The 24,104-nt window shown below is 31.7% G+C and overlaps 3 protein-coding genes across 5 annotated transcripts; 1 reads left to right on the top strand and 2 right to left on the bottom strand.

Annotated features, from left to right (window-relative positions):
• The first annotated feature begins 1,945 nt into the window (after positions 1-1,945).
• LOC126655497 (galactinol synthase 1) lies at positions 1,946-4,721 on the top strand. Its single transcript, XM_050349713.2, has 4 exons — positions 1,946-2,413; positions 3,091-3,411; positions 4,011-4,145; positions 4,286-4,721. The coding sequence occupies exons 1-4, from the start codon at positions 2,087-2,089 to the stop codon at positions 4,508-4,510; spliced, it is 1,008 nt and encodes a 335-aa protein (XP_050205670.1). The 5' UTR covers positions 1,946-2,086; the 3' UTR covers positions 4,511-4,721.
• On the bottom strand, positions 3,043-9,636 carry LOC126655496 (type 2 DNA topoisomerase 6 subunit B-like). 3 transcript variants are annotated; one of them, XM_050349711.2, is made up of 13 exons: positions 9,516-9,636; positions 9,315-9,429; positions 9,157-9,240; positions 9,056-9,082; positions 8,856-8,964; positions 8,664-8,739; positions 8,303-8,323; positions 7,527-7,723; positions 6,579-6,720; positions 5,685-5,876; positions 5,442-5,561; positions 4,793-5,149; positions 3,043-3,431 (listed from the first exon to the last, which is right to left on the bottom strand). In XM_050349711.2, the coding sequence occupies exons 1-12, from the start codon at positions 9,552-9,554 to the stop codon at positions 4,829-4,831; spliced, it is 1,443 nt and encodes a 480-aa protein (XP_050205668.1). In that variant the 5' UTR covers positions 9,555-9,636; the 3' UTR covers positions 3,043-3,431; positions 4,793-4,828. The 3 variants fall into 3 exon arrangements, with proteins under 3 accessions (XP_050205668.1, XP_050205666.1, XP_050205669.1); XM_050349709.2 differs by lacking the exon at positions 3,043-3,431 and having other exon boundaries at positions 4,549-5,149; XM_050349712.2 differs by lacking the exons at positions 3,043-3,431; positions 8,303-8,323 and having other exon boundaries at positions 4,549-5,149.
• A 3,211-nt stretch (positions 9,637-12,847) lies between these two features.
• On the bottom strand, positions 12,848-15,613 carry LOC126655103 (zinc finger protein CONSTANS-LIKE 12). The gene is made up of 5 exons (XM_050349102.2): positions 14,938-15,613; positions 14,636-14,848; positions 14,048-14,355; positions 13,786-13,975; positions 12,848-13,218 (listed from the first exon to the last, which is right to left on the bottom strand). The coding sequence occupies exons 1-5, from the start codon at positions 15,466-15,468 to the stop codon at positions 13,210-13,212; spliced, it is 1,251 nt and encodes a 416-aa protein (XP_050205059.1). The 5' UTR covers positions 15,469-15,613; the 3' UTR covers positions 12,848-13,209.
• Between the last annotated feature and the right edge of the window lie 8,491 nt (positions 15,614-24,104).

The following is a 24,104-nucleotide window of genomic DNA, read 5'->3' on the forward strand; positions in this document are numbered from 1 at the left end:
CTCTACCCGGGCATATCAATAAATTATGGAAAATCATACATATACTAATTAGGGGGCTTTCTATGGTTATTTTTTTTTAAATAAACTTTATTTTGTTCACTTATTACGATTGGATGAATTTCCATCACATTCATTAAATGGTCGAATGAATAAAATAAGTACAGTCTTCCCACTAATGCACTATGAATTTTTTCAAAATCTATTTTAATATTTGAAATCTTACCTTTTTTTAGTTAGCTTTTCAAACAACTGATTTTAATAATTTTTCAGTCAGTAGACTACTAATGTGGTCGCAAATAAATATGAACTATACTGATAAATTACTATTTTAATTTCACGCATATCATTTCTACGTATTACTATATTTTTTTATTAACATAACAATAAAATTTAAAAAAGTATGGGGGGGTTTAAATTTAAGCACAAACACAAATGAATTTTAAGCAAAAACGTACAATAGTTTGGGTACCTAAAGATCAATTATCTAGAAATTGTGCATGTTCATCCCTTAGGTGCCGTGTTAATGTTTTTATCATCACCTTTCTTCTCTTCTAATATTAAAAATTATATGTCAATTTCATAGAAATAAAATATCTTCTAATTATATTAATTGTATATACTAGAGACTCCCATTCTTGCTTCATATGATATGACCGTTGAAGTTTTCACACTTGATGCTAATTTTCCTTAGTAATTTATTTTTCCTGGAAAATAATTATCCCATTTCGTTTTCTGCATCAGTCGATTTCTTGTGCTGTAAGTATTAAGGAGAAGAAAAATTAACACCATTCGAGTTTCCAATTGATGATTATGACTTTAATCCATATCTAATCTTGATCGTCCATTTTGTTGATAAGGTTAAAATGAATAGTAGCTGCATATTATATTATAAATAAACAATAAATAATCAATTTTCTTTCCATATTAAATACTCACCACTCTAAAAAAATATCCATCTCCCGCTACAATTGTTCACTTTAATATTAATTTTTTGTATTGTCTTTATTTTTTTATGAATAGGTTACTTTCATAAAACAATATATCAGCCAAAACATATTGAATAATATGAAGGGACAGCCCTCCTTCAAACGTGAACGGAAGGCGGAATCAGTGACGTATCCAGAATTTTAACATAGTAGGGTTAAATTGCAATATGTAATATATGAAGTAGGCAATCTTAAAAATTAAGGGGGGTTAAATTGTAAAAAATAAAAAAATTGGTGCTAATGTTAACAATTTTGAAATTTTAGAAAGGGTTATGATACTGCCATGCCTCCCCCTATTTCCGTCATTATGCGGAAGCCAGCATGGGAGAAGCGGTGGCGATTAAAGATGATATTGCAATGATATTAGCTTAATAGTTCAGGATAATGTTAGCTTACTTGAGAATGAGGAGTATGATACTCTCATACCTTCCCCTATTTCCGTCATTGGGCGGAAGTCAGCATGGGAGAAGCGGTAGCGATTAGAGATAATATTGCAATGATATAAGCTTAATTGTCCAGGACAGTGTTAGCTTACCTGAGAATGAGGAGTGTACGAAAATTGTGTCGAAATTGGATTGTAATTTGAAGCAGGACACATTTTAATTAAAAAAAAATTAAAATATATACATTAAAACTATATATATTTTTTATAAAACATTTTACTCAAATCAAATTAAGTTTTGAAAAACTATCAGAATTTTATTGGATTCAATATGGTTTAAATTGAATGCACATTCCTACCTTGATTAATCAATTTTTTTCTCTAATCGTCACATTCTATCTCTTGTTCGGTTAATAAAACATTTTTATTCTCTTGCCCATACTTATACTTATACAGTTATAAATATACTTATACTTTGTACATGCTGATACTAGTGTTAAATAAAGTTGCATTTGGGTATCATTTGGCATGAATTTACACCACATTTAACTTCTATATAACAGAGCCAATTCATTGAATAACTCAGGAAAAATATTATAAGGTTAGTAAGGTAGCATAATCCTTGGAGTTGCTAGCTTACTTTCCTAATAATCCTCAACACCAAGTTAATTAATCTCTACATAATCCTCCATTAATCCTTACAATCTCTCAACTAAAAATGGCGCCTCAGGTGCCGGTGGACGTGTTTTCCGGCAACGGAAAGGTCTGTACAAAGTACTCGAAAAGGGCATACGTGACATTTTTAGCTGGAAATGGTGATTATGTGAAAGGTGTGGTTGGATTGGCTAAGGGTTTAAGAAAGGCTAAAAGTGCATATCCTCTTGTTGTTGCAATCTTAGGCGATGTTCCTGAAGCACACCGTCAAATATTGAGGTCTCAAGGGTGTATAGTTCATGAGATTGAGCCTATTTATCCACCTAAAAATCAAGTTCAATTTGCCATGCCTTATTATGTCATCAACTATTCCAAGCTCCGGATTTGGAATGTAAGTAAATTGTATATTTTCTTTGATGAAATTACATTACTTTTTAAAATATATAATTGAGGAGAGATGCATAATGAATTTTCAAGTGAAAATTACATATATAAACAATTTTTTTTCAAAACCAAAAGTATATAAGTTAGGTGTATTATACCCAACAGCTGAATTTTAAAACAGGTGAAATTATTTTATATATTCATAGGTTTGACCATTTTGATATGTGTCCTTTTAAAAAAATTAGACAGTTCAATTCCGTCAATTTGGCGAGTTGGAACAGTTTTTTTCCCAATATCAATTCAATTACAGCTATGAAGTTTCTCTTTACTAGCCGGAAAAATTAAGTAAATCCGTATAAGCAATTCACGTTTGATCAAACACGTTCTGGATATATTTGTCTCAATTCGCAAAATTAACAAAATAACACGTCCAATTTTTTTAAGGAAACATCTGTCATAAACGGTTAAAATTATAGATATATAAAATTATTTTGCCTTTAAAATATAGTTTATAGTAGTTGATATGTGTTAATTTTTAATTTAAGTATGGTTGAGAATTTTTCATAATCATTTTCTCTATTAACTTGTGTCATAAGTTACCTGTGATGGGTGTCAAGTGCTTTATAACTATATACATGTAGTTAAAAGATGACTATTGATAATTACTGTTTGTTCATGTTACAGTTTTTGGAGTACAGCAAGATGATATATTTGGATGCTGATATTCAAGTGTTTGAAAATATAGATCACCTCTTCGACATGCCCGATGGCTACTTATATGCGAGCATGGACTGCTTCTGTGAGAAAACATGGAGCCATTCTCCTCAGTACCAAATTGGCTACTGTCAACAGTGCCCACGTAGGGTTCCATGGCCGGCAGAAATGGGATCTCCTCCTCCTTTGTACTTTAACGCCGGAATGTTTGTTTTCGAGCCTAGCCGATTGACTTATGAGGACCTTCTTCACACTCTTGAGCTCACAGCACCAACACCCTTTGCTGAACAAGTATATATTTACACCCTAACCTAAATAATCACCACAGCGGATTAATTTTTTTTTTTTGCAATTAATTAACTATAGTCTTTTTACAAAACGCTTACCACCATTTCATTTTTACATTAAAGGAGATTACTATAACAATTCATGTGAAAATTTGCTTGTGCGGCCACAAAAACTTGCATGGTAATCCAACGTGTTTGTTGTCGGATGAGCAATTTTTGTATTGAAATACTACAATAGCCTCCATTGATGTAAAATTGAAAATTTAATTAATAGAATATAACAAATGAGACAATACTAATCATTCTGTAAAAGGCTTGTAGTTTAGCAACCACGTAAAACTTTAACTCTCACCATAACACTTAATCATAATAACTAGAATAATGATGAATGTATCAATGGACAAACCAACGTAGAATGTGTAGTAGACATTTATTCATCTTATAAAATTAAATTTTTAAATAAAAACTATTAAAATAATAAAATATATAACTCTTTATATTTTGTCCATCTTATAAAAAAATTATGGTCTGCCGCTGAATGTATATTAACAAATCCGTGCTTATTGGTTTCTAAATACTGAAACAAAAACAAAAAAATGACAGGATTTCTTGAACATGTTCTTCGAGAAGACATACAAGCCAATTCCTCTGGTTTACAATCTGGTTTTAGCCATGTTATGGCAACACCCCGAGAACGTAGATGTCGAAAAGGTTAAGGCTGCCCATTACTGTGCTGCTGTAAGTAGTTTCTATACCATCTTTTGTTACTTCAACCAATTAACATCACTAAATCAACTTTTTGTTACTTAATAAATGTTTAAAATGCATAATCTGTTAATTAATGTTTTTCATTTTGTTTTAATTTTAAATAAATATAGGGGTCAAAACCATGGAGGTACACAGGCAAAGAAGCCAACATGGACAGAGAGGATATCAAGATGCTAGTTGCAAAATGGTGGGATATATATAACGACGAGTCGCTTGATTTTAAGCCTGAAATTTCAGTTCAGGGAGAAGAAGAAACTCTCTCGCCGAGAACATCAATTATGGCTTCCATGCCTGAGCCTGCTATTTCTTACATTCCTGCACCTACTGCTGCTTAAACATAATTATACTGCCATAAGAGTATATAATTTTAAAAAAAAAAATTGGTGTCATCCTATATCTTTTTTTCTATTTAATGCTTATATATTATATACTTTTTTTCAGTTGACTACTCGTTCGACTTTTGATACACAAAATATGTATAGTTTTTGGACAAAAGGATGTATAACTTTTGCTTGAATTATATTAATATAATCATTGGGGGTAGTATATCTGAAATTGATGAGATATTTTTCTGCAATTATAATGGAAAATCTTAAAGTGGTAAGTAGAATGTGAACCTGATATGCATTTTGCTGAAGGCCCTCCTGACTTTATCAGTCCAAGTAATCGAACAAATTATCACTTTCATCGTCGCCTTCTTCGTATTCCTTGTCGTGAAAGTTCGAATTCCAGCTGCAGTCGTCTTCAAAAAGAGAAGGTGCTGCTGCCATTTCTGTGCTTTTCCGGGACTTCCTGTCGTTTGTATTTATAACTGAAATGATCTTCTCTTTAATACAATTTTCAACAGTTTCCTCTTTGATTTCCTTAGTCTGCAAACCAAGAAGAGAAAAACATTCTTCTTGGAAGTCTGAATCGTTGGATGTCAAAATGAGTCCCGCAATTGACTTTGCTAGATCAGGAGCATAACTGCGAATCTGAGAATGACGGAAATTCCAAAACTTCAAGTCCGGTGTGTATACAAAGATTACCAAGCAAAAGATATCTACATTTTTAGAATGCTAACACTAAACAGAGACTTGATGACTACTACTAGCAGAGAATCACTAGTTATAGCAATATAAGCATTTCAATTTGCATGTGATGTGGATGTTAACTATAATTTGTTCCATTTATGTAATACTTGCAATTTGCATGTGATGTTGCTACAATTTCTTCTTTAAAAAGTTTTAGAATTGTAGATCTAGAGAGACAGAGAAAGATATTCACCTTGACAGCATGTCTGCTTAGAAGAGTTCCAGAATATTTCTCCTTCAAATCATCTAATGCAAGTTTAACTGATCTTTTGATAAGAGAACGATCAGCTTGAGATTTACGCCTTACTGAAGGTGTAATTTATCTTGGAAAAGTCAAGGAAACTATGGCATATAACATATTATGGAAAATATAGGAATAACATTTAAGAATCTATTTCCAAAATTGAAGCACATATTTCAAAAAGACCATAGGATATTGCTTACGGTAGCAGTGAAGAACGATAGATATATGAGTACCAGGTGGTAAGTTTTCCCACTCTAGAAAGTTACCTTCTTGATCATCAACATTCCCCAACGACAATCCATAACTTTTCCAGTCAATGCCAGACAATGCATTTACAAATTGGTCAGGAATCGAACAAGGTCTGAAGTCTTCAAAGTACAATATCTAAAAAAAATCATAGCAGGTCAAAGAGATGCATTTAGAAAGAAACACTAAGAAATGGCAAAAAGTAAGATGCATTCAGAAGAATCACACATGTGAATCTTGGTATAGTTTTCTAATTTCAGTTCATTGTTCACGACATAGTGTTACAACTTGCACCTACCATATGTCAATATGATATGACAATTTAAAGTCATAATGCACACATCTAACCATTTGACATCTTTATGTTAACTTCAATGAGTGGCACAAAATAAACAAGCCAATTTGCAGGAACATTATATGCTCTCTGAAACCCCTTTTATAAACGAGTGAGAGCCGGTGTATAATTAAATCTAGGTTAGATAACAACATGTCTCACCTGGTTCACTTTAAGGCAAAGAACCAAACATAAATACTGATAAAATACTACTCAATAAAGCCTTAACTCCATGTTAATTGGAGAAGCTACAGACAAAACAATAGGTCGGTTAAATAAAAATCTGCCCAAAAATTATGAAAGTTAAAATTTATGGTCTTTTAATATTATGTATATATTGTAGTTACTGTATTAAGTGTAAAGTATCTTTGGACATCTGCCCGTTCCCTTAAGATATACTACTCAACATTAACTGATAATCTTACCAGAACAATTTGACAACATTCTGTACAAGGAAAAAGTAAAACATAAAGTAGGAAGGAGGGGAAACAGATATCTATATGGACCTCTGTTTTTGAGCTACATTGGCTGTAGTAAGGACAGGTTGGTCCACACTCGCTTATTATTATTACCACTTCTGCTATCAGTCCTGAACTCCTTTCACTTTCCAGGCTGCATGCCATTCCAATCCCAGCCTTAAGATTCTCCCTGAAAAAATGAAAAAGAAGGAAGCAAGATATTTCCAAAATGATTTAGGGTTATACAGTATGATAACACAATCATTCTGTATGCAAGAAGATTAGTGATACTTTAGTAATGAAAATAATCCTACAAAAACATAAGGAGTCTTATTGCAAAACTCGAAAGGGAAAACAGAATTTACTTTTTCAATCTCATCAAGATATTTAGTAGATAATTGAGGGGTTAATATACTTTGATAAATTATGCCTACCATGGAGAAAAACGCATATTATATAGAATTCGGATGGCACAACATCTGAAGAGGCTGATATTTTGGAAGAGACAGAATGATGTAGTATAGTAAAAGGATCTATGAACATGACAACAGTGAAAATTAAAACGTTGACTAGTCAACTGCAAATTCAAGATACATTTTAAAATATCATGGACTGATATCATTAAATTTCCAGTTGATCATCTCCTTGTAGTTGATACTTCCAAGACCTAGCCAATATGAGAGTATTTGGACAACACTTCTAAAGATAACAGTATATAGAGAAGAAAGCTCAAAATCCATCATCCATAGAAGTGACGATTCCATAAGACAAAGAAAGATGACCACCTCAAGTTAGTGAGTTCAGTAACAAACTCAGGGCCAGTAATGGCTGATATTATACATGCAACATAATCCAAACAGGTAGCTGAAGTTACTGAATTGGTAGAAGAAACTGTAAAATTTTATGTAAACAACGCTGCAAAATACCAACTCCTTAAAGAATGCTATCGAATTCCGCTATGAACATATTACTTGCATGAGTGCAGAATAAGATTACCGAATCAAAAAGCATGGATTGCAATTTTGATTTAGCCTATGTCCATGCTTTATAACATAATCTTCAAGGCCTGACTTCAAACGCTCGTAATTTGGAGCTGAAAAAGGCAATGGATTGCTCTCATTTGCTAAAAAAACATTTTCAAATCGTGATCCAGGGATGTCCTCATTTTCAACCACCAGATCTACTGCAACATTCTGGGGAAAGAAATAAAAATGATGACTATTAATCACCAAATTGAGAGAACTATTGCATGTGCCTACAATAATTGGCCAAGACCTGAGAGTTTTGAGAAATATCATCTTTTCCTAAAGGTGGGATATGATGCAAGATTAAGGGTTCTAGTAAATATCACTATAAGCCTCTGTGAAGATGTTATTTAAGTAATTTCAACCAGTAAAAAAACTTTTTAGTGAACCCCCTCAAAGCTTCCCTGCTCCGAGGTGGAGGCAGTTCTTATGCTCCAACTATGTAGGGTGCAGGTATTCTTCCTTTGCAATTTATGACAATTTTAATCAGGTTTCATATAGACTAATTAAATAACGTAAGGCCTTAAGAGATTGTGCTTTCTACTGGAAATAACAATGGGATGCCTATACTAATATGGACAAGAGTCTTTCTTGATAGTTGAGATAAAGGGAATGAGAAGGTAGATATATGATCCTGATGTAGACAAACTACCTACATCCTCTTAACAAACTCTCCTTAAGAAGCAATATTGTCAATTTAACAAACCATCAATATAACTGACTAATTGAGTTAAAATAGTGACTCACAGGAATTTTCAAGATGAGAATCTGCAAAAGAAAGAAAACCAAGTAAATACTTGGGTTACAGGAACTTGGAAGCCTTTCTGCAATCACTTACTTTTGTAGATAAATCCAAGATACATACAATAACTTAAATTTGAAAATTTTGAACCACAAATAATATAGTCAAGTTAATAATGCATTGTCTATCCTAGTTTACCAATATAAAAGAAAAGTTGAGTCTGCATAAGTAGCAACCTACATTCTGGTAGTGATATGATAAATGAACAATTATCTAAAACATAAATGATTCATACAGGGGTTTTAAACAGCAAAAGTTAGCCTCATATAAATTCAAAGGAACAATCTACAGATGCAACCGACAGACCTTTCGAAAGAAATGATTGATGGCCGGTACTAAAGCATCAAGACTCTCAGAGACAGATAAACATACTTCACTCCCGCTGTATAATTCACACAGCCAAGTTATTTACCATAATAAAAAATATATATAACTAGAAAAACACACACAAAACATATCCAATAATTTAAAGGAAAGAAAAACACATTGAAAAATTGCCTGAATTTAGCACCATTCTTCGGATTTGAAGGTAACCGAGTTAATCTTCCATTACCAACACTCTCTCTCAAATTTAAAGCATAACGATAAACCTCACTATCACAAGTGCCTGCATCACCATAATAAACACTAAAAATAAAAACTATAAACTCATAAAATTGAAAATTAAATATAGTATACAATTATATACTACAACTTACTGGTTGTTATGAAAGAAAGCAAACCATCTGCATTTCGAAAAGATAAACGTTAAATAATGCACAGTAAATAAAATTTAGAGCAAGCTAATTGTCAAAATTACCCCAGTGTTGTGTATCAATGGCTTGTTTAGCACACTTTAGGTTTTGAAATTCTTCCAAATTGCTTCCGATTCCAGTATCCGAAACTGCACATTAAAAACATAATTAAAAACAGATTGATTAATTTTTGAAAAAAGTGAGAGAGATTGTGCATTGTTACTTGAAATCCGAATAATTGGAGAATCCGACGGCGGAGATAATGATGCTTTGAGAATGATTGAGAGCCTGCAAATATCTTCAGATACTCGACATCTTTGAAATGCAGCTAAAATTAACTGCAAAATTAAACAAAAAAAAACAGATTGAAGAATGAATATATAAAAAAGAAAAACTGATCAGTGTGATTATTGAATAAACTCACGTCTAAACAGAGCTCTGTCACCGGAGAAGGAGCTTCCATTTCCGATTGGATAGTTTTGAGAAGAAAGAATTGGAGAGTAAGCTAAATAATATCCAGACTCCCGCGCTATGCGTGTCATTAGGGAAAAGGTACAAAAGTGAGCCTAATGTTTTGCCCGTGTCTCACTTACGCCACTAATTTGTTTTTCAGCTCAAACATGATTCTTTTTTTTAAAAAAAATTAACATTTAAACACACCGTTTAATTTAAATCATTAACCAGACTTGTGTCAGTGTGGCAATTAAATAGAGAAAATTACACCAAATCACCCAAAAATTGAAAAGTTTATGTTAATGACTCACAAATTATTTTTTTGCAAAAATCTCTCTTTTTTTAAAACCTATTTTCATGAGTACCTGACTATAATTTTAGTCCAAGTTTGCCCTCAATACACACTCACATCGAAATCAATGTACGCACTACACCTAATTATGTTCCATCTCTTCTCTTCTCTTCTCTATAACCTTCACCTTCTATATGTTTTATCAGTCTGTGGTTTAATTTATTACGGCCAGACTGCCGGTGGCCGAACCTCCAATGGTTGGTAGCCAGAACGCCGAACTTTTGGTAGGCGGTCGGTAGTCAGAACACCGGTAGTCGCTGCTTGCTATTGACGATTCTATTATTGCCGTTGTCGGGGATTCACATTGAAAATAGAATTAATCTTCGCATGGAGTAAATATTTGAATTGCTTAATTTAATTGTGGCTTTGAGATCTGAATTAGTGGGTTCGAAAATAGAATTTCTTCTCCACCTGTGTTATTGCTCTTTTATGCACCTGTACTCTTGTACCTGCCAAAGGAACAAGATGAACACAAATGATGAAATGTGTAAAAAGGTTCCCAACTTTTAATTTATAATTTATTTGGTTTTTAAAATTTTAATTTTATTAACACATCACAACTAAATGAAGGATTTCAATTTTAATTTCAGATATTTAGAAAATAATATATTGAAATTCTAAAATTATTAATTTCATTAATTTATAAAATAAAATAATTGTTAAGATTATTTTTGAATTTTTTTATGTGTAGTGTGTATTGCACACATGATATGTAACTCATAAATGATGAAAATATTAAAAAAAAAAAATCAACCTGATGTGAACCGGATGTGAACCTATATTAATTGAACTATCTTAATTCAATTTTTAATAAAATTTATCTTACTGCTCTTTACTATTTTAAATATTTTTATATAGAGAGAATTTTAAGATTTAATGTAATATACAAATTAAATATCTCTTTTAAGTGAAATGTATCTGACAGTCTATAAAACTGGAAATCAACCTGATGTGAACCATATATGAACTTATATTAACTGAATCACCTTAATTCAATTTTTAATAAATTTTGTCTTGTTGTTCTTTCCAGTCTTAAATTACATTTTATATAGAGATAATTTTAAGATTAGAGTAATATACAAATTGAATATCTCTTTTAAGTGAAATGTATTTGACATACTATAAAACCAAAAATCAACCCGATGTGAACCTATATCAACTGAACTACCTTAATTTATTTGTTAATAAAATTTGTCTTTCTGCTCTTAATAATCTTAACTGACATTTTATTAAGATTTAGTATAATATACAAATTGAATATTTCTTTTAAGTGAAATATATTTGACAGTCTATATATCCAAAATCAACCTGATGTAAACCTAATGTGAATCTATATCAACTGAACTAACTTAATTCAATTTTTATTAAAATTTATCTTGCTGATCTTTACAATTTTAACTGACATTTTATATTGAGAGAATTTTTGCTTCCAAATTCCAATCGTCATGAACCACACTATTTACTTGAATATGATATTTAGATATTAATTTGTTTCTTTTTCTAATTAAAAATTGAATTTATCAACAACCTTGCACATGTTAAGACTTTGAACAGTTTGTTCATTAATATTAGATAGTACAGACCCATGAGAAATAATGTCTAGTTCATGTACAAATTACTTCCAACATTCTACTTTATGAAGCTATTTTAACCATTCAAAGCATGACATCATAACTTTGAGTACAAACATTCATATTCAAATTGGTGAAAGAGTAGAAAATAACCAAAAGAAAATCTGAAAAAAGACTAAAACCTAAACAATTAAATTAGTAGTAGACCTCCAAAATAGTTAAACAGATTTATGAAGCTATTTATGCGAAACACTCTTGGTTCTCTTTATAATCTTCAATTCAAAAAATAGTCTTTAGCAATTGAAAGTACAAACAACTAATTTAACTTTTGTCTGTAAACTGTAAGACAACAATCAAAAATATATATAAAAGATTAGCAAGCCAAAAACAAGATCAGAAAAATCTTTATAAACTGTTAAAAATTATAAATTGTATATACAATTATACAAGTAAATAATATGAAGGCAATTGTTGAAAAAGTTCATGTCTGCAATTTCTTTTCGTCCACCATCAAACAGCACTGCAATCTCCAATTCAAACTTTCTTTCCAATTTCTGTAAAACCTAAACGGTCGAATCGCCGTCGCCGATCGTCCTTATACAAGTAAATAATTCAAGCTCTCTTTCCTATTTTCTTACCGTCCTGGTCGGCGATGCAGAAGCAGGTCTTCGAGATGGCCGCGTTGAATTCTTACTGCAATTTCTTCTTCTCTGGTTCAGTGACAAGAAAGGGGCATAATTGTCCAGTTATACTATAAAAACAGCTAATATTGGGTTATAAGAGATTTGCGTAAAGTTTTAACTTTTTTTGGGAGATTTCTGCTTATTATTTTTTGATGAGGTATAAATGTTAATGAAGTCCCATTTTGAGGGATTTGTGAAAATTACCCAATTAAATAGCCGTTGTAAATAGTGTATATGACATTTATCCTTGCCAAATGATTATTCCTTAAAACGATTTCCCAATTAAATAAATCAAACTTTACAATACCAAGTTAATTTGTTAATTTGTCTATCAATTGTAAGAGAAAAGTAGCAATTGAATGAATATCTTTATATTTTTAGGCTATTACAATCAAATATATGAATTTTCTGGAATAGCAAATAATGGACAAAGAATAAGTTAGAGAGTGTTTATCTTGCATGGCTCTTGAATCCTTGATTGCTTAGAAAATATTTGTTTTGTGATTTTTATTGATTTTAAAGTCTAAGTCTACCAACTTTATATTAAATTAATTAAAATTGTATTTTTTTGAACTATGCCGGTGTAAATAGTGAACATTAACTCCTCAAGTTATGTATTTGAGGGAATCACAATCCTTAAAATAGTTTATGCAACGTTTCCACACTTTTATTACATAAATCACAGGACGTTGAAAATTCTTGTGCTTACAAAAATAAACTTGTACATTATTCCAATTCAAGTAAATTTTTTATTACATGGCAAACAAAATACACTATATAGCAAAAAAATGAATGAATCATGTCTTCTTGAGTATCAGCAGGATGATACCTTATATAAGTATATGAAATAATACTGACAAGTGAAGAGATTTCTTCATATAAATGTATTTTTTGGATTTCACAAATTTTATTTACCATATAGAGATTTACTATTAACCGCCCATTTGAATGAATATTTGTAAAATGGGGTTTGATCGAAGAGCAGTTTGCCGAACATGTTGTGATCAGCTTTTTTAAACAAGAAGCAATGAAGACGACGGGTCATGATTGATTCCATTATCATCCAATCTGCAAAGAAAAAGGGTTAAAAACTAACAATGTTTAGAATATGTTAATAAAATTAGCTTATAAGCATATAAATTTAGGTCTAATGGTACCAAAAAACCAAACATTTTAATTTTTTATAAGTCTATCGGAACATTTCGAAAGTTATAAATCTATCTCAATTTAACCAATGCGCCGAGAATCTATCTATTTTTTCAAAATTAATTTAATTGAGCCTACATGACAATTGAATATATATTTTTTAAAAATAAAAAAAAAATAGTTGTTAATTAAGATGCCACGTGATTCACATACTAAATCAATTGTGAAAAATTGGATAGATTTTCAATGAATTTATCAAATTAAAATAGATTTATAATTTTTGAAGATTTAAATCGATTTCCAAAAAGTCTAAAGAGTTTGGCGTTTTGGCTGTCATCAAGCCATAAATTAACAGGTAAAACCCATAGCTCAAAAATTCAGCTAAACCTTAGTGAAACTTTCGTGAAACCAATATGAAACTAATCCGATTTTCAACACTTTCCAACAAAAACCTGATCAACTAATGGGGAAACTCCATTCAATACGTACCTTATCAATTTGAGTGTTGATATGAATATCACAGTTGTCATCAAAGTTAATGGGCAAAGATTTGTCAAATATGTCTTCAAGAAGTGGGTCATAATCATATTCTTCACCAGCTTTTACAAATCTGCCTTTCACACGTTTTCTAGTATCAGCTCTGGCTTTACGAGACGCATATCTGATTTGCTTATGATACCTACAAAAATCAGTGTGAGCATTGAAGTCAAGTATTACTGTAAATTGCGAGGTCCGAAAGAAACATACTTACCTTCGGGTTTTCTTCTTTTCGTTGTATCTCATCTTCGCCTTGTCCCTCGCTTGAGGGCAGGTGGTATCCATAGGAAACTCCCATGGCGCTTCGTTAGCTAAAAACGGGGATAGTCCACAGTCTTGGTAGTCGGTTGCGCTGCTTTCGCCCGTAATGTTAGACAGTGAGATAGATATGCCTGAAGGAACTTGTACAGTAGCAGCAGAATATCCAAGATTCATGCTTCTGTTGCAGCTTCTATTTATATACAAGCCACTGTTTATTGGATGCACCACTTGACTTGACTGCAAAGTTCCTGATGATGATACCTTCGCAAACACAGTGGCGGAATCAGAAATTTGTTTTCAGGTGGGGTGAATATTTTTTCGAATGATACATGTTCAACTATTTTTCTAGACCGAACAATATGGCGATTTGACATTTAAAAAAAATAGATTAAACGGCATATTTTTAGACCAAACCACATATTGTTTGACTTTTTTTTTCTTTTTTACCAAACGATATCATTATTTGCCTCAATTCTTTTAAAAAACTATCAAAACTTATGAATAAATGGTGATAAATTGAAGATAATTAATGAAGTTAAACCTCTATAGCATTCTCAACAGGACAATTGGATTCCGTAACGGATAAATTCTTCTCGAGTAAAATGCAGTCATCTGCTGATATCTGCTGAAATCTGCTATTTTGACATCCGAATAGCTCGTCGCCATTTTCAAATTCCAATGCAACATCATCTATATTCAGACCTCCACATAGATCATCATCATGAATCCCAAGATCCTTAAACTCAGAGCAACCCTGCAATGCATAAACCACAACTAATACATATTCAAACAATCGTCACTTAAATCGCGATTTCAGGAAAAACGGGGCGAAAATGTTTATACCTTGGGCATGTTCAATTCATCAGACAAAACAGGCAGTTGATCCGTAGCGTTAGATAAGCAATTCTGATCCGGTATCCAACCCAATTGATGATGATCTCTACCAAAACTGCTCTCATTATCCCCACTAATAATAGAACTCTCATTTCCAGGCAAAGATCCCAATCCTCCAGGATCATAACCGTTATTAACAGAAGGTGGCGCCTCAAGAACAGACGACCAGATTCTCGAAAACTCCGACAGAGACGGCCTGCCTGTATAACAACTCAAAGGCTGGTGATGATGGCCTGAGTTTAAACAGCCATTAGCATTACTCCAGTCACAATTCTGACAGATAGATAACTTGTCGTTCAAGCATCTGAGAATCGCGGGCTGTGAATTGCATTTATCGCAGAGAAGCGAACGGGGATGCCTGCGCGATAAGGCGTTGGCATTGTGTATAACTCCATCGCAGTGGAGACACAGCTTTGCTGCATCTGATTTGCAATAAACTACTGCTCTTACCATCTCACAAAAATCACACAATGGCTCCATTTTTTCTGTTTATTAATTCCGTCGAGTTATTCGGTTATTTACAATCTCTGAATGTTAAGAAAAAACCTATCAAAATGAAGAGAAAATGGAAAATAGTGAAGAACTTGAGCTTGTTTTTTTTTTTTTTTAACAGAGTGATGAGGGAAAAGTTTTGAGTTATGAGAAGTGAGGTACTTATTAAGGTTTTGCCACGTGGAAACCGGTGAGTTAGAAGAAAGATTTGTTGCTGAGGTGGACAAGGGGTTGTTTATGGTCAGCCTTTTTACTCGGAATGTAGATCTAAATGATGGCAACATTGTAGATAAGTGGAAGATCGAGGGTTTGTTTATAAAAATGGATAAGTTTTTAAGAATTGGGGAGCCAATTTAGTGAGAACGTTAGCACTGCTTATGATATGGGAACGTATTTCTGACCGTTAGATCGTTGCCATGACATTTTTTTTACCACTTTCTATGTCATTTTCTGAACACTTATTTTTCAATTATTATTATTATAATTTGTTATCAGATATATAGTTAACGGGATTAGTGGAAATTAGCAGGGTTAGTTGTTAGTATTATAGTATACCATTAACCCTGTGTTAATTTTTAAAACAACCGAAACAACTGGCTGTTGGGGACCTGTGACCTCGAAAATGCAATGGAAGAACCTGGCCATCAGACCAAGTCTTCGCATGCACATTTTTCATCTTATTTCTGAATGTATAATTTGATCTAAATGATGACAATATTTTAAAATTTTGATCAGTCTAACTGAATACTCATCCCTAGCTATTTATGTAAACTAACATGTCAAACATTCGTATATGTTGAAAAATCAATATTTAATATTAAAAAAAGAAATAAAGTATTCATTGAGGAGAAATTTGATCAATCAATTGATTACAAACTGTAGGAGTTGACTGTAAAACAATGAAAGATACAGGCTATATTTCAATCACAAAGACATAGACCTCATAAGATATGTAGCCAAAACAACCGAGTCTTGATTATATAGACAATGTGAAATTACGGGAAAAGATACATAACTAAGAAATATAGAGTACTGCATTGAAAAATTAACAGCAAAATGAAGTTGGTGATCATAGGATCATCATATCTAAACATGAGTACAACAATATCAAGGTTCTACCTTCTTCGTTTTCCATAAAAGTGATTTTTAACTAGTCGTACACTCGCACAATACTCTAATATCCTGATGATATTTTTTATTTTGATTTTTACATATACATAATCTAATTTCAATTTAATCAAATTTAAAAATAACATCAATTAATTAGATAATTATTAATAGTTCTGAATTAAATTAATTTTAAAAATAATAATTTATAATAAAAAATAAATATTTATATATTAAAAATTCAGGAAAAAATATCAGAATCTTTGGGTATTCATTAATTTAAATCAATTAAAATCATATTTATAGAAATAATAAATTTTATAATAAAAAAATATTGAAAATAATAATATTTAAACAAATTAAAGTTTATGAAAATAATTTGTAAATAACAGTTTTTATAAATAAATAAAATTAAATAAATAGTATATATAAATTGATAGATTATAAAAATAATTTGTTAATAAAAAGGTTTATAATAAGAAGATTAAATAATAATTCATATGAATTTAAAACTGACAAAAATGTTAAATGATCTGTAAATGAGGAGGTTTGTCTTCCGTTTGTCTGGAGGGATTGTGATAACCTGCAAAAAAACGAATCTAAGCTTGGGGAACTTGGGTTTCGAGTCCCGAGTTATGCTTAAGTCGGTATGGGTAGTTTGGGTATTCAAGAGTGTAATCATACCGAAAAAACTATAAGTGGCACTGTTACCTCTTTTATAAGTCTCTTTGTGTTCTTTTTTATTTGGCGATGTGGAATTTCATGATATTCCGTTATTAATCCTCCTTTGGAGTGTTTGTGTCAATTGGATATTCAGGCTTTGGCTCGATACAATCTTATTTGGCGGATGTCGTGCCTTCATCTTTGAGCCAATGGGTCTTCTAGAGCTCAGATATGTCCACTGGCTTGGGGGTTCTTTGACTGACAATTTATTTTATGGATTTTGGAAGTGATTCCGAATTAGATGTCGTTCTAATCCGGAAATCACTTCCAAGATCGAATAGATAATTGTTCTTCCAAAATCGAATAGATTAATTGCTTTTCTCCTTCTTTCATATTTTTCTTGCTATTTTGTTTATTATTCTTTTTCTCTAAGGGTGGTATTTATACTTCATTTGTAATGTTGTACAACTGTTATTTTTTATTTTGATTTTGAGTACTTCTCGGGCTTCATGCGCTTACTATTACTGTTTTATTGCTTTTGACGGTTAATTGCCCACATCTCATCTTTTAGGGCATTCGTAAAGTGTTGCAGTTCTTTATTTGAATTTGAAATTTCTGTGAATTCTAATAGGTTTTTCCCCCTGACTTTCCCTTTTCCTCCCTTTTCCTTCCTTACAAATGACCTTCTCTTTCCTTGAGTTTTTTCATTATTTCTTTTGCCCCTTCTAGCTTTATTTCTTTCGCGTTCGAGATTTGCCGATATTTTTTATTTTACTTCTTTACGGGATAGTTTTTCAATCTGCCTTTCCTAAATTTTCTTTCACCAAAATGAGTAAGAGTATTTTTGACGCTATGGTTGATTTTAGTGACAAAAAATGTTATGGCCGTGACTTTTCCTCTATTGGAATGTCCTTCGCTCGACCCTCTTTATAACTCTTACCTTCGATAGCGAGGATACCAACTCCTTTGTTATTGACAAGTTTCCTTTTGCCACTACTTCTACTTCTCTTGCTTCTCTTCTTGCCATATTGCTTGCTCGCATGTCTGTTGGTAAGTTTTCCTTAATGACTACTGACTCAGTAAGAATTTCAACCACCTCAGCTTTTTCTTCACATTGTTCACCGACCTCTTCGTCTGTATCGCTTCTTCCTGTGACCAATACTGCTCAGGCGATGGGTTCAAGAAAGCACCCTATCACGTCTCTTCCGGTTTCTTATCAGCTTCTCCGCAATGTCTTAGGATGGATGTTTTTAAGTCTAGGGGTGTGTTGTAGATAGGGATTATCACATCCTTTGTAAGGGTTCTCCACTGGATTCCTCTTACGTTCATCAGTCCTTGTCTCTGTTTCTCGTAGGCTAGTAGGGGTGAGCACGGTTCGGGGGAATCCGGGGATTGACAAATCTCCGGAACCAAACCAAAAGTCGGGGATATCAAAAATTGGATATCCGGATCCGTACCAACAATCGGTTCGGTTCGGTTCGGAGATTTTATTTTTCGGTACGGTTCGGTACGGGGATTCGGTCCTAATGGTTCGGTACGGTTCGGTACGGATATCACTAAAACCACGGATATTATTTTATTTCAAATGTGATCTCTACTATATTATAATATATTATTTTGACTTTTAAAATTAATTAGCTACTCATTCATTCATATTTTTTATATTTTCAACTATCACAAGTAAATAATCATCAATAATATAAAAAGGCACAACATGCATATTATCGTTCGATTTAATATTAATTTTTTGATTATTTGATAAGGGTACTTTTAAATATTCTCAAGTCTAAAATTATATCATTTTTGTTAAAACTATGTAATTTGGTCAATGATAGAAAATAATGAATATGTGTTGTTCATATTAATTTATAAAAAATACTTTAATAATTATTAAATACTTGACAAATTCATATAATTTTCATTGAAATATATAAGTATTTTATTTTTATGTAAATTAATAATTTATATATATATATATATATATATATATATATACTCCCTTCGTCCCGTAAAAACAGAAAAAATAGCTACTTTTTTTGTCCACAAAGATAGAAAAAGTAGTGTTAGTTCTGTGAATCACTAATTTATTATGATTTACTTCAAGAAATTAAAAGGACAATTTAGGAAAATTATCACAAATTACCTATAATTAACTACTTTCTTAATTCTTGTAAAAGAGCTACTTTTTCTATCTTTACGGGACGGAGGGAGTATATAATTTCGGTTCTTCGGGTATAAGTTCGGTACTTCGGTTCGGTACGGTTCGGTTCGGTTCTCGGTACGGTTATTTATAAAAGATCCAGAACCGTACCAATAAAATTTTCGGTACGGTTCGGTTCGGGGAAAGTCAATGGTCAACGGATATTTTTCGGTCCTGGATATTTTCGGTCCGGTTTTCGGTTCGGTTTTGGAGATATCCAGGATCCGTGCTCACCCCTATAGGCTAGGGTTCCGCTTCTCCCTACGAGGGCTTGGCTGGTCAACAGATTGATCATGCCCTTTACACTAATATCCTCTGGGTTATGGATGGCGTGCAATGCCTTAAGAATGAGCGGGACCGCTTATCTGATAGTAATGAGGAGAATTTTTTCCTATAATGCTCGGCTTGAGGAGATGTCTGGGATTGCTAAGAGGATCTATGAGTTGTCTCGTAACCAAGGGGAAGGTCTCTGGTTCTCCCATGACTCTTTGAGGGTCGATCTTCATAAGAAAACTGCTTATCTTCTACTCTGGGAAGCCGCTTGAGCTTTGTGACAAATAGATTGAGGAACTCCATAAGTTGGTTCAGGCTCAAGATGACCGCCTAGCGGTTCTATAGAGATCTTTAAATCATACGGTACTTGACAAGAGTGAGGCCTTGCCGTTAAGAAGCGTTTTGAGTTGTTCTGCCAAGTTGCTGAGGAGCAACTCAAGGAATCTGTCAAAATAACGCTTCTTATGTTCTAGCACTACTGTCGCTATGTCCGCGCGGCGATTCTCTAGGCTCGTTCAGGGTCGGATGTGTCATTTTTGCATGTTGACTTGAACCGGTTCCGGGGCCAATGTCTGAATGCTTTGGATGAGAAAAGGCTTGCGGGTTGTGCGATGGTGTCCTATTCTCCTGCTTCTACAACTGTTGTTTGTAGCTCTCCTCCTTCTGTTGTTCTTCTAGCTCCCTCCGCTTTTGATATTCCCGTGATTAAGTCATATAAGGGCCTTTCTTTCATCTTCTTTCCTAAGAAGAGTTTTGTCAAGTAAATTTCATGTCGTTCCTTATTTGTTTTATTTAAATGAAGGGAATGTCGCCTGATACACAAATAGAAAGTGATGAACCAAACCATAGATCCAGCTAATGCCATAAGAAGCTTGATACACACATTTTTAATACACCTTTTCCATAGTATATTATATGTTTTAATTGTATATTTTGATATATTATTCTTGAAAAGGTGTCGGTTTTATAGGAAAATCTTTTTCGGAGCTTATCGGGTTAAGGAGCAAGCAATCAGGCAAAAGAATAGATCAAATTAATTCTACTTTATGAACCGATATTTATGTCATTCTTAATGACCTCAAAGGAGATAGTGTTCTTCATATGAATTAAAATAGACATCCTCAGCTTTTCAAAACATCAAAAATTATATTATTTCGGAGGTGTCTAACTCAACTTATGAAATTTTGAAGATTGACAAACTATGTATCAAATTTGTTTTTTTACATATTGGACCCTATTCTATTAACTGACTATTTTGGAATAGTTATAGATCTCAAATGAATTTATATTCTTCATAAGAAATAAATTAAACATCTTAAGCCTTCTAATTAATTAAAAAGAGAAGTCTTTTAGAGGTGTATACAAATATTTATGAAGTTTTGAAGTTCCTGTTGAGGTAGGGAAATCAGATCGTCAACATGATGTGCTTCCTCAGCCAAACGTTGTTTTGAAAAAACATCTAGACGAGGAAAATGAATTTTGACGTCGACAGGATGTTACACCTCACCCGAAAGAGTATTTTTTAAAGTCAAGCCCGTTTTCCTATGTAGAGTTGGACTCTAAATTAAACCAGGATTGCGTTACTATAAAAGGGACATCCAAAACTATATATCTTCATTATCAATCTTTATTAGTTTTCTAGTTTTTACATAAAAGATATCTAGTTGGTTAATTTTAGTTTAATTCTTGTTCTTAGTTTATATAGTTAATTGAAGAACTTAAGTGTATAACTCATTCAAGTTTCTATTCAAGATTTTTTCTGGTTCCAATTCAAGTTTGTTTGATTTCTCATTTTTATTCTTTAATTATGCTTATCACTAATTTATTGTTGGTTGATTTAATTATGACTAACTAAATTTGGGATACTATGAGCAGTATGTGTAATTGATTTAATTTTGAATTTATATCGTTCTTTATGCATAAAATTTTTATTATCAAACTTAATGCTTGTAATTACTTGATCAATAATTACATGAAGCTAGATAGATTAGTAAGGAAGGAATAAAGCTAATTAGTTTGAAAAAGATAATAAAAATATAATTATAAAACATGAGGCATATCACTTTATTTGCATTATGTGGTCTATGTGGATAACGTGTTCGTTAATGCATTGATTGTAATTACTGATTATTATTAATTATTCTGTAAAATATGACAGCAAAAACAATTAGGGGTGTCATGTTATAATCAATAGGTAACAACTTCTAGGAAAAATGGATTAGTGTTTCCGATCTATCCTCGTTACATGTAATAATTAAAAGTGATTGATAGTAATTAGATGTTATTTGAATCACAACCCATATGAAAGAAATATTTTAGATTGTTTGTCATTATCGTTTTTTATTAGTTAATATCCTGTTTTTCATTAATTATTTAAAAATCAAAAATTTAATTAATTATTTGCTTATAATAATAATTTAGTTAACTATGTTGGTATGAAATTCAATCCTCGTGGGTTCAACCTTTACTTACTACTCCATTACTTAATCATGATATTGTTCACTTGCGATTTCGTATATTAAAGCCATTGGAATGAACAACGTTCACTTAGAGCAAAAAAATTGATTACTAAAGTCGCCTAATCTAATCGTTGTAGAGGTTTATCTATCATAACTTAATATCCGTATGGACGATTTATTAAATAAAACTCTTAAAGACAGAAAAGCAATCAAATATCTATTTGAACATCTATTTTAACATCTAAATAATTTTAATATTTCAATTAGCTCTAGTTACTTGGTTGAATTAAAAAAATTGACAAGCGATTAAAAAAACCTCTTTAAAAAAGTGATAATGCTCATTTATATACAAACTCGAAAAACCTTAGCCAAGAATCTATAACACGCATCAAAAAATTAAAAAAGAAATGAAAAAAAAACTCCACTATTTAAATTTATCTTTTCATTAACAACTATATATATATTTATGTTTTAGGGGTCGGTGACAGACATCTACATTTCCTTTAGAGGGGTCGAAATTAAAATGTAAAATTTGAACGGAAATTAACTTTAATCTCATTATAATAAGCTAGTGACCCAAAAAGATAAACGTTTAGCGAAAGTACCAGTTACGTCCAAACCTTTAAAACGTCTTGATAATAGCCAATATTGTATTACATCGTTTCAAAAATATCCCAAGTCAAAAAGGAGTGTGTTGATGCTTATGATGTGAACAGTCGTCTATATTCCATGTATGAAAAATATAAAGCAAAAGATACATATTATGATCCAAAAAGTCCAACCGTTTAGCGAAACTTTCCACTATGTCCAAACGTTTAGCGGAATTCTCCATTATGTCAAATCTTTTAAAAAATCCATACATGGAAAATATGTGGAGGTTCACGTCAGTGACACATCCGCATCAGCACTCTTTCACTTGAGACATTTTTGAAACGATATAATACGATTTTGGATATTATGAAGACGTTTTAAATGTTTGGTCAAAACAGAAACTTACGACAAATGTTTGCCTTTTTTTGTCATATTTAGGCTTAATAATAATTTGCTATTTTAATAAAAAAAAATATTGAGCATCAACAATACATTTCAAATAATCTAAAAATTCAAAAATAAAAATTAATACTAAATTTTCCAATTTCAAAAAATTCCATTAAAAGGATTTTACAAAATTTAATGTAAAATAAACAAAATGAGGTGGAAGAAGACGATGGTAAAATGATTTACAATAAAAGTTATAATGGACGTGAACTAATAGAAAGCTATAGTAGCACATATTTAATTTTATGGTCAATTTAGCACATGAACTTGTTATTTTTTTTATTATTTGCTCCATCTTTTTGCCAAATCCAACGGGTGATGTTCACATCCAATAATGGACGCGTATACTATATATATATATATATATATATATATATATATATATATATATATATATATATATATATATATATATATATATATATATATATATGTATGTGTGTGTATTTGTAATACCCCAAAATATTTTAAGGTAATTAAGTCGTGCCACGTGTCGAGATTTTTGATAAATTAAATTAAGGAGAATTTAATTTAATTATATCGGAAATTCTGAATAAAAATCAAATGAGTCAATTAGCGGGATTTAAGGAATTAAATTTGAAAAGTTGGATGTGGAGATATTTCGGGGCTAGATTGTAAATTTTGAAAAAAGTTAGGGGCTAAAGTGCAAATTAGCCAATTAAGCCCGAAAATAGAAATTTGAGGATTTTCGATGGAAATATGTATTTTTGAGTTAGTATTATTTATTCGGATATAAATAATACGTATTTGAATTAATAGAAAGATTAATTGAATAAGTTTTGGATTAAATTGCAAGCTTTGAAAAGTTTCAAGGACCAAAACGCAATTTAGCCAGGTTATATATAAGATAACCTTCATAATGA

This window comes from Mercurialis annua, linkage group LG7, assembly GCF_937616625.2.
Source record: "Mercurialis annua linkage group LG7, ddMerAnnu1.2, whole genome shotgun sequence".
NCBI lineage: Eukaryota > Viridiplantae > Streptophyta > Magnoliopsida > Malpighiales > Euphorbiaceae > Mercurialis > Mercurialis annua.

Bases quoted from the DNA above. Each gene is read 5' to 3' on its own strand.
- LOC126655497 (XM_050349713.2), top strand. From the start codon at position 2,087: ATGGCGCCTCAGGTGCCGGTGGACGTGTTTTCCGGCAACGGAAAGGTC. The intron at 3,412-4,010 runs GTATATATTTAC...AAAAAATGACAG, and splicing joins CAACACCCTTTGCTGAACAA to GATTTCTTGAACATGTTCTT. The intron at 4,146-4,285 runs GTAAGTAGTTTC...AAATAAATATAG, and splicing joins CTGCCCATTACTGTGCTGCT to GGGTCAAAACCATGGAGGTA.
- LOC126655103 (XM_050349102.2), bottom strand. From the start codon at position 15,468: ATGGAGCCATTGTGTGATTTTTGTGAGATGGTAAGAGCAGTAGTTTAT. The intron at 14,849-14,937 runs GTATAAACATTT...TATGCATTGCAG, and splicing joins ATGAATTGAACATGCCCAAG to GGTTGCTCTGAGTTTAAGGA. The intron at 13,976-14,047 runs GTAAGTATGTTT...TGATTTTTGTAG, and splicing joins GAAAAGAAGAAAACCCGAAG to GTATCATAAGCAAATCAGAT.
- LOC126655496 (XM_050349711.2), bottom strand. From the start codon at position 9,554: ATGGAAGCTCCTTCTCCGGTGACAGAGCTCTGTTTAGAC. The intron at 9,241-9,314 runs GTAACAATGCAC...TTTAATGTGCAG, and splicing joins TCCAATTATTCGGATTTCAA to TTTCGGATACTGGAATCGGA. The intron at 5,562-5,684 runs TATCCTATGGTC...AGATAAATTACA, and splicing joins TTCACTGCTACCGTAAGCAA to CCTTCAGTAAGGCGTAAATC.